The 11197-nt window shown below is 33.4% G+C and overlaps 1 protein-coding gene across 1 annotated transcript; it reads right to left on the reverse strand.

Annotated features, from left to right (window-relative positions):
- Positions 1-4468: 4468 nt before the first annotated feature.
- LOC120356065 lies at positions 4469-5436 on the reverse strand. The gene is made up of 2 exons (XM_039444870.1): positions 5068-5436; positions 4469-4577 (listed from the first exon to the last, which is right to left on the reverse strand). Exons 1-2 carry the CDS (start codon positions 5346-5348, stop codon positions 4502-4504), a joined length of 357 nt encoding a protein of 118 aa, XP_039300804.1. The 5' UTR covers positions 5349-5436; the 3' UTR covers positions 4469-4501.
- Positions 5437-11197: the final 5761 nt, after the last annotated feature.

The following is an 11197-nucleotide window of genomic DNA, read 5'->3' on the forward strand; positions in this document are numbered from 1 at the left end:
CAGTGAGAGGTCAATGATCTTTTACATTTTTTATCTGCAATGTCATACAAGCATTTCCAAAGTTCATCGGTATTTGTAACAATAGTTGAGAAATCATTTGCACTACAATAATGTAGATGACCTGTATCTAGTATGTCCAATAATTCGAAAATCTCAGATAAAATTGGAAAATGTACATTTTCTGTTTTTGTTAACGCTAGATCAACATCATCGCCTTGGAATCCTGTTGAAAATTTAATATTTTTTGCAATAGAATCAAATTCATTGAATGAAACTGACATCAAGAGGGGAGTTAATTTTTTGAATTTTGCAGAGCTAAAACACTGCATGACCTAGATCAAGCTATGAACTATAATTGATAAGGTAGGAATGTGTACTTAGCTGTAACAGTTGTGTCTGAGGGGGCGTATCTCTTGATAAATGGCCATAGATATCCTCAGACCTATATCACTTGGGTCATCAGCTCTATTGAGTCTTAACAGAGAGAGGTCAATGATCTTTTACATTTTTTACTGCAATGTCATACAAGCATTTCCAAAGTTCATCGGAATTTGTAACAATAGTTGAGAATCATTTGCACTACAATAATGTAGATGTCCTGTATCTAGTATGTCCAATAATTCGAAAATCTCAGATAAAATTGGAAAATGTGAGGGAAAAAATAATTTCCCTGAGGAAAAAATTCTCTACTATCAGATTAAAGTGAATCCATATTTCTACTGACAGATTAAAGTGAATCCATCTAATAACTTATACTGTAAAATTGCAAATAATTGGTTTGCTTTCCACCCGACAGTTAAGAAAAATTTCACAAATTTATATTGAAATTTTCTATGTGCTGTACAAACTGCAGGCGTTACTTTTTAAGTGTGTTCTCCGAGAATATCTATAGTAAATTTAGTATGAACAAGCATTCCAAAAATGGCTATAGATATCCTCAGACCTATATCACTTGGGGTATCAGCTCTATTGATGTCTTAACAGAGAGAGGTCAATGATCTAAGTTGATCTTTTACATTTTTTATCTGCAATGTCATACAAGCATTTCCAAAGTTCATCCAGAGGCGAGTTAATTTTTTGAATTTTTCAAAGCTAAAACACTGCATGACCTCGATTAAGTTATGAACAATAAAATTGATAAGGTAGGAATGTGCACTTAGCTGTAACACAGTTGTCTCTGGGGGGGATATCTAATTGTAGACAGACAACATGTACGAGCTTTATGCAATCCAGTGCATGCAAGCAATAAACACACTGTAATTCCTTTCCGTTGTAGAAGAATCCATAACGTGCAAAGTTTCTTTTCTGCGCATTCGTATACATCGGTGCCAATTTCATACTTTGCATTCGATTGTTTTCGCACAAGAAATTATTTGTTTGATACATATTTTTAAACAGCAAAGAATTATAATGTTGGGCACTGTACAACGCACACCTTCCATCGGGTCTATATTTATGTATCTTACATGCATCATAACACCACGAAGTGGTGAAAAAGCTGAAATCAGGCTTGAGAAAGTCCTCCGGTATGCATTGTACGTTAGAATGCAATCTTCTCAAAAACTTTGCTTTCTCAGTTCCTTTTGTGAAAATTTTCTCATAACCTGCAAGGTAATCACGTATTAATGAGTCACTGTATTCTAAATCTCCATCTTCCCATTTTATTTTATGATAGTTACGTTCCAGCCATGTTACGTCGTTATACAATTTTGCGCTCAATTCCATCTTTGGAAATGGTGATTTGAAATGGAATACAGCATAATTATTGCTCTCATCGACAATAGCAAGTTCTTTCACAATAATTTGATTACAAGTTTGTTTAAACCAGTGAAGATCAACCGTAGCAATTTTCGTAGATGTCTGCTTTTGCACTCCTTTCTGTTCCTCTTCACGTATCTGTTCCTCCTCACGTTTCTGCTCCTCCACCTCCTCTTCCCCCTCCTCTCCCGACTTCTGGATTGGTGTACTGCTTCTCCTTGGTTCATAATGGAAATTTGTTGATTCAATATCGTAAAGTACCGACGACTGAGCTTTGTCCAAAATATCAGAATCAAGATCACAAAGTATAGAGCGAGTTTGTGGCTTGTCCAAAATATCAGAACACAAAGAATAGGACATGATTCCTGTTCAAAGGTAAAACTGATAATGGCTTACATTTGGCGCAGTACACACCTTATATAACCTGCAGTGATGCACTCTATCAACAAATTACTGAACTTCTCAATTTAACAGCACGTACTCCGGAGTACATATCATGTTATTTTCATAATTTCTCCGGTTTGATTCGCATTTTATTCTGAAATCGCACGGTAAATGTAAAAAAGAAATTTCCTGCATCGCGAATACGTCAGAGAGATTTTTGACACTTTCGGTAGGCAAAATTAAATTTTTAGATTCCTACAAGTTTATGTCTGAATCCTTGGAAGTATTGGTGCGTAATTTGGTAGAAAGTACAGACATGGAAAAGAAGTTGGGGAAAGAAAGTACATTGGAAAGAACTTCCTCCAATAGAATGATTTAACGGACACACCTCTGACACGCGAAGAATATCAACATGCACAAAGAGTGTTCTCAACATTCAATTTTCATTACCTTTCAACTCAATGCTCGAACATTAACTCTGTGGGTAGATGACACAAGCTGATAAGTCATGATTTGTAAACTTTTCAGGAGAGCAATTTGAAAGTTTGACATAGCTGCAAACATTATCTATAATATTTTTTCTTACCCATTTTACACTAATATAATCAGCTGATCCTCGACTATTTAAATAGTCTTACCCATTTTACACTAATATAATCAGCTGATCCTCGACTATTTAAATAGAAAATATCAAGGGATAAAACAATTTTTTTAAATTAACTATTGAGAATTTTTGCAAGTGATGTCAGAGATATCATGTTTTGCCATCTGCCAAATGTTTCAAATCACAATGTAACAGTATAGGGAATATCTTAAAAATCGATTTTATAGAATTTGAATATATTTTTTAAAAATTAATTGATATTATTTACAAGTATTGATCAAGGTAACCAAACTTGAACTGTTTGCAAAGTTGTATGGGTTATGTAGTTCTCAATATGGGTTATTGATTTTCAGATTTTATAATAGCCTACCAGTACATACACTTATCAAATTTTGTCATCTTTTGATAATTGGATTATAATACAAACCGGTAGAAGAGTGTTGAGATATATGTACTTATCAATATTTGTCAACTTGGGGTTTGGAAGAAAATGCAGTATCAGGCTTAAGCAAGGTCTATATCTCAGCTATTTAAAAAGGTACAACATATTTAGTTATACCATCTTAGATCTAATTTTTCTGAACACAACCATATGCATAACTCAATATGGTCAAAAATGTGACTTATCAACTTGTGTCATCTACCCACAGAACTAAAGTTAATTAATTAATCATTACACTAACTTAATCTAAAAGAAAAAATGGAATTTTCTATTAATTTGGAATAATACTTTGAATTCGCCTATTCAGATCATCTATTTGAAATGAATTTTCAAAATGCATTTCAAATAGTTGATGTGAAAAGTCAAACACAATAAAAGAATGAATGGAATACCAATCCAGCCATGTGTACGATGTACACAAGACCTTGCAAGGTCGCAAATGAATGAAATGCATCACACCAGATGTGGCAGGCCAACGCCCTCACTTCGCAACAAGGAGGCAGAGCGTTGAGCCGACCTTGACACAGTGAGCGATCGCCCGATGTTGTCAGCTCATGCGCATGCTTGCGCGTGCGTACACACTTCATTCTATAAAACACATTTTAATTTTTCTTATCACTCAATGCAACTTGGAGAGTGTGGAGAGTTCTCTACACGTATACTAGTGTGATAGGTGAGTGAAAACTTTTATAGAATAACAAACTATTTTTTATTGATATATAACAAGTAAATTATGCGGTTAACAAAGTAGGTTATGTATATGCTGATAGGCGATGCAATTGTCACCTTAACACAAAACTTGTAAATTATAGATTCATACAACCTCAGCTGAGTGAAGTGGAGGAAACACAATACTTGAAAATTATAGATTATAATGAAAATATATGTAATGGCTTGTGCAAAACTAAATACTTGAAAATTGTGATTTACAAGATATAGGTTATATTGCCGAAAGACGATGTAATGTCAAGTCCGAAAATTTGTTACAAGATTATTAACAAAATAAGTAATAATAAAATTCAAAAATGTTAACTGGTAATATAATTATCATGATTTAAATTTTATGCATTTTAACAATGTTTATGTCAGTCATGCACTGATTAAATGTTTCACAAACAGTAACAATGATTTGCATTATCAAATTGCATTATTTGCATTAATAAATGATTTTCATTTTAAAAGTAATAATATCGTAAATTCATAAAATGTTAACTGAAACCCTAAAAGTAAATCCGAAATTTGTTACAAGATTATTAACAAAATAAGTAATAATAAATTCATAAAATGTTAACTGGTAATATAATTATCATGATTTAAATTTTATGCATTTTAACAATGTTTATGTCAGTCATGTACTGATTAATATGTTTCACAAACAGTAACAATGATTTGCATTATCAAATTGCATTATTTGCATTAATAAATGATTTTCATTTTAAAAGTAATAATATCGTAAATTCATAAAATGTTACTGAAACCCTAAAAGTAAATCTGAAAATTTGTTACAAGATTATTAACAAAATAAGTAATAAGTATATAATTATCATGATTTAATTTTATGCATTTTAACAATGTTATGTCAGTCATGCACTGATTAATATGTTTCACAAACAGTAACAATGATTTGCATTATCAAATTGCATTATTTGCATTAATATGTTTTCATTTTAAAGTAATAATATCGTAAATTCATAAAATGTTAACTGAAACCCTAAAAGTAAATCTGAAAATTGTTACAAGATTATTAACAAAATAAGTAATAATAAAATTCATAAAATGTTAACTGGTAATATAATTATCATGATTTAAATTTTATGCATTTTAACAATGTATGTCAGTCATGTACTGATTAATATGTTTCACAAACAGTAACAATGATTTGCATTTACTTTTAAAATTTTGGATGTCTTTGGAGGTCAAGATCTGCGTGAAACGTTCAGGTATGTAAACATCTGTTGTTCTCTGACCTGACAGCCGGATCTTGAGCACCACGCGACGTCCATGTTGATTGCAGACCTCCCTCACGTCCTCAATAGGGTAAGGCGTACCCTCCATCAACTCTCTTAGAGGAGTCCAGGGTTTCGGAGCATACCTATTGATGACAGTGAGGAAGTGCTCCTCGGGGAGAATTTCATCCTCCTCCTGCTGTAACAGCGTCATTATGGAGCTGTCCTCCTCATCCTCTTCCACCGCACGTTTCTGTTGAAAAATATTTCATTAGACTCTTATTTGTTTCAGGTTATAAAATCATACAAGAGAGAATCTTGCGCTCAACAGATTCACTACTCAAAACTGTGACTAATAACTCGCATTCTCTGACATGAGAGAGTGATCTTGCGCTCAACAGATTCACTACTCAAAAATGTGAGTAATAACTTGGAAATTCTCTGACATAACTCTCAATTATCGGAAAAAAATTTTTCACTTCATTACATCAACATAAATGATTGCAGAAAACATAAATATTTCACCTTTATATCATGCAAATTTTTGTTTCACACTCAAACAACTATGATTGGTTTTCATATAAGTAATAATAATTTGTCATCAAGTTATTGCAGAATAATATGATTGGATTTATAATAACAATATTATTCGAATTTCACGTTTCATTACTCATGCAAATTTTTGTTTCACACGAATATTATAACAGTTTATGCATTATTCGAATCAGTAATTTGATATAGTAAGTAATATATATATAAGTAATAACTCGGAAATTCTCCGATTACTTGAACTCATTCAAATTGGTAGATATTGAATTGTTTCATGCGACATATTAGTAAACATGTTTAAACAATACAACCATCGTGAGAATTTATCTGTGTTCGGATTGTTTTGATAGCACATTTGATAGCTAGTCTTCGCTCACAGTATAAGAAAATCAGTAATGACTTGTAATGCACACAAAAGATTAAAAAATTCACATTTTATAAAGATTTTGTGTACATTACAATAATAATTTTTTGTATGCTAACCTTCGATTGAGTGAGGACGCCGGCTCCTCATCGTCGTCGACAAACAGCCTCCTCTTGACAGACTGCTTGGGGGCGGGTACCGATGTGAGCGCTGCTCGGCGTGGTGCCCAAGTAGCTTGCGGGAGAGGGCTGCTGTCTCCCACGATGATGCTGGAATCCTCATCTTGGACGAAGATCCCTTGTTTCTTCAAGGGATCTGAGGTTGAGGCTGAGGAGGAGGTGGCGGCAGCAGCAGAGGCGACAGCTGATGTTGTAGCCGTGCTGCGGCGCTTCTGCTGTTGCTCCCAGAAGTTGAGTTCCCTCTCCGGAGGCGGGCTGTCTGGCAATAAGAATGTTGTGGAGGATGCACGGTGTGACTTGTCCATTTTAAAGTGTCGAGAAGCGCGTACTAATAGCTCTCTAACGTGAATGATGATTTTCCACTGAGAAAAGCGATTATATAGCAAGTCGTTTCTCTGTCTGTTGCAGGCTTGTACGAGTGAGATAGAAACACAAAGGAGGCGTGTATCACAATTGGCGAACACTGCCGATACTCCCCAGAGCTTTAGCACGAGTCGATAACATTGATTGTAAGTGAAAATTTTTGTTATATTCTCATATTTTTGTGAAATAACACTAAATTGATTTATAATATATATTTAGTGTTACAGTTTGGTTACATTGTTTTTCCACAGCATTTTCTCACCTCACAACTCGGTCTCATAAGCAATTGTGCTCTCGTGAAGGAACCTTACCTGCATCTAGAAAATCATAGCCGAGGAGCTACTACTGAACCGAGTCGAGGAGCAGAGAAGCCTTTATTTCATTTCGTCAAATCAACACATGTAAGTTCATTTTTACTTAATTTTTCTCCTCCTCCTTTGTCCTCCTTTCTCCTCCTTTGTACTCTGTTCTCCTCCTCCTCCCCTCCGAGGACAAAAATTGTCCTCCGTTCTCCTCCTTTGTCCTCCTTTGTCCTCCTCCTCCACTCGTTTAGCAGGAAAGAAAAATGAGAGAGGAATCAGGAGAAGGGGTGAGAGCTCAATGTCATGAGGATTGTCACAATAATTTTCTTTATTTTTAAATTATTATACATACATCAAAGCATATCTATGACCAAATCAAATACAGAAAGTACTCTTTCCTTATTCCTACTGGGAATAAAACATCTAGCTTGATTCTAATTTTATAATTCAAATCTATGTTCGGTTTTCAAATTCTTCCTCTAACCAATAGTTTGAAAATGCTTCCACATTTTCAAACTGTAGGATACCGAGTATTGTTTCTATTGTACACTTCTTTTATTGCAATAATGACTAACTCTATACCTTGTGGTAACTCTTCCAATCTTTTACACTGTCCTACTTTTACTTTCCCTTTAATTTCCAGCATTGTGATGTTATTATACTGCTCCACTTCTTTTTGTGTGAAGGGAGTGTCTTCCAAGTTTTTCCAAACATCTGGGAGAAACTTAACTGATTCTATTCTAGGAAATGTATGTCCATTATAGCTTGACATACCATTGACTGTAATTACACAAATTTTCTCTTCCCTTGGTAGACAAATAATTTCTTTTTTGTCAGTGTAAGGGATTACAAAATAACCCTCTTTCTTGAGAGTTTCGATAGCTTTGTATGCATTAATGAAAACATTTTTATGCAGCCCTTTACAAAGTAAATTTTTTCAAACCATCTTTCTCCCCTAGTACACCTACATATGGGAATTTCCCAGTATTATTCACAGTAAATGCAGTCACATTATAAACTCCACTAGGCTCAAAATTTCGCCAATGTGAATGGTCCAAGTTCCTCTCTCAAATTTTCTATTTTAAAATTCTTCTAGCTGCTTATGCCGTTCCCTAAATGACTGTGTGGCTTCAAAAAACTCAATTTTCCTCCGTTTTAGATCAATTTCATCCAGTTCTAGCTTACGCTTCTTGGCTGATAGCACTGAGATAGGAGACAAGGGTATGGAGGAAGCTTACAAGTTATGTTTGCCCGTTTTCTTAAGACTTGTGGTATCAAGTTACCTGTTGCTACAAGACCCAACTCATCTAGGTCAACAACTTTGGATATGGTAGAGAAAACTGTGCTTGACTTGGAGAAATAAGTCTCTCCACTCTTAATATACACTTTTGTGAGAAACTGATATTATTTTTGTTTGATGGATCCTCGAAAATTTCCACATAATTAATAGGTAGTAGATTAAAGCTAAATGCAGAGATTACATAGGATATATTTTTTTCTATGTTGTGGGTCAGTGGGAAGCTTTACTTGTACTCCACTCAATTTGCTGGTATTGCTATTACCCCAGTAAACATACTGTAGAAGATCATATAGATCAAACAACAACTATTTTTCAAATTATCTGTCAGTTTCTCCACATTTTAGCCAAGGACACAGAATATTGGAGCATTTTGGAAATAATTTCTACTATCATTCAAGAGTGACAAGCTATCTTGATAGGGTCAAAGTTTTGCTATTGGCTCTATTTGTTAAACTATAGTTACAGATTGTAGCTTCCAAACGTGTAATACCATGCATTTTACCTGTAGGAGAGGTGAAGTTTTCCCTAATCTTGAATCTGCACATTCAATAAAGTCTACAATTGGTTACCTATTGCTTATTTACACCAGCTTGTTATTTCACATACAAACTTATTATAAATTTTCACCCTCGCATTACTATTACCCAACTCAAACATCAATCCCAACAGTTTTATTGTTATCTGCTATCACATTATAGTCTTCTTTATATTCTCCTTGGAAACAAAAATGATGATTTGTAGTTAGAAAATCACACTTTAGTGAACCGTCTTGGATAGATAAGAGTCAATACTAACTAAGTAAATATTTACAATGGATTATATATGCTGATCATTCCAACTTATAGTTAATATGTTTTCAGATATGAGCTCTCGAACGGAATCATTTGATGAATATATAAGCTCAGTAGATTATAATAGGCATTTTAATGATTACAAATATGATTTGTTTCTTTAGAAAAATGGCCGAGAATACAAAGTTATCGTTGTGAACTAACTGAACTATTGGAGACGCATCAGCAATTATTGGACAGTTAGCAGAAAAAGGATGGACAAATCTACCTATTTTAACATTTGTGAGAGATTTTGAAAAATTAGGAGTTTGGCATAGTGATAACTATAATCATATTTCAGTTTGGATTTATACGGTACATCATATGATAAATCTGGGAGAATGGCAATATCCCAGGCTCATACAGATGTGATTGTGCACAATCTTAAAGAGTCTATCGATAAAATTAAGAAGGTTATAACAGAAAAAAAATAAAAAATTAACAAAGAACAATTAAATGAACTTATCTGGATTTTTTTTTCAGATTTTCAGATGAGACGGCTTTAGAACAAGATTGATAGCATATTCTGTTTAATTTCAGATTGGAGATGGATTCAATTTCATTTGATAAGAACTATTTTTCGAATAAAATCGATAAAAAATATAGATGTTGTTATTTCGAACTTATTGACAAAACAATATTAGAATTGAATAATTTCGGAAAAGAAGGACTAACGTTGGAGGAATATTTAACATTTTAAAACCGGTAAAAGTGAAGAACAGAAGTCAGAACATATAAGCGTATGTATATTATAAATAAGAATATAGTTGATAGACATCGAAGACGCGAATTAAAGGAAATTCCTGAATTTTGCTATTGTAATTCATTAGGTTGGTTGAATATCGAATGTATTATTTCATTGATGATAGGTAACAGATAAAAAAATTGCTAGTGTAAGATTTACATTTGAAATTATGAATGTGTGGCGAATCAGCGATGTTGTACAACTTTAACTTTTTTACAGAGATTATGATGAACTCGTTAATTGAGGAGAGAATAAAACTATTAAATACTAAAAGCTTTGAATGTGGAAATTAATTGTAATACTTGTAGAGGTTTAAGGAATAAATGTAGTAGTTGTAAGTTAGAATAAATAAGAAGGAGGGTTAGTCTGATTACACTCTATATTTCCTTCCCAAACCTATAACCTACTCAATTGAGAGATCTAAACGGAGAAGTAATTAGTGTAGGTTTAATGCAGAAGAAATTAAAAAAACTCAATTAAACGAAACGGAGAGACAGGTGTATTTGATTGAAAACATATTAAAACGTGATAAAAGGACTGTTAGTGAAATGGATTGGATTTTCTAACCTAGTAAAGATCAACTATTAGATGAAAAATAGTTTTGTAAATAACATGTACATTTATTGTAAATACATTCCATTTATTGTAAATAGCATGATGTACATTCGTTGAAATATAATAGCTCCTCATAAAAAATTGGGTCTCATTCGTAATAAGAATCTTTTGAACATCCATAAATCGTCTGATGATGAGGAGAGGAGGTGGAGAGTGTTGGCCTGCATTCCAATCTCTGGGAAACGCCTCTCTCACACATGTAGCACATCATGACCTCGGTCATTGTTCTAAATTTTAGTGGCTTATCAGATCACGTTCTGTACGTTTGTAACATGAGTCAATTACCAATTGTTAACTCAGGATTACAAATAAAGAAAAGCCTGCATTTTGTAAAAATGGAGCGCTACTACCTCACAATGCAAGAATGTTAATTATATCTCCCAGTGATGGGGGGAAAAAAAAAAAATCTCTTATTTAATTAGTATTTGCTGAAAATGGTTTAAAATTTAAGCACATTTACTTATTTCAAATAGGATTGGTATGGACTTTGACATGATGAAAAACTGGACTGAAATGGAACAATCCAAGTCTCTATCTGGAAAATAACTGAATTTTTTATAAAATAGAGACTTGTGCTACATAGTTGAAATCAATCGAGATTGAATCAACAGGGATTTTCAGTTTCTTTTAGAAGGAAGAAAGCAAGTTCAAGTGAAAAATTCATCTTTGCTTATCTGATATTTATTTTTAGATAATAATTTATCTTTCTCTAGATCTTAGTTTATGGATGATCTAGCCGGTGCAAGGGTGTAAAAAGAGGATAAGGCGAGTGACGCGAGCCTGCTGGCTGTATATCATAAGATGACAATATGCTTA

The sequence above is a fragment of the Nilaparvata lugens genome, unplaced genomic scaffold (genome assembly GCF_014356525.2).
Source record: "Nilaparvata lugens isolate BPH unplaced genomic scaffold, ASM1435652v1 scaffold5686, whole genome shotgun sequence".
Lineage (NCBI taxonomy): Eukaryota > Metazoa > Arthropoda > Insecta > Hemiptera > Delphacidae > Nilaparvata > Nilaparvata lugens.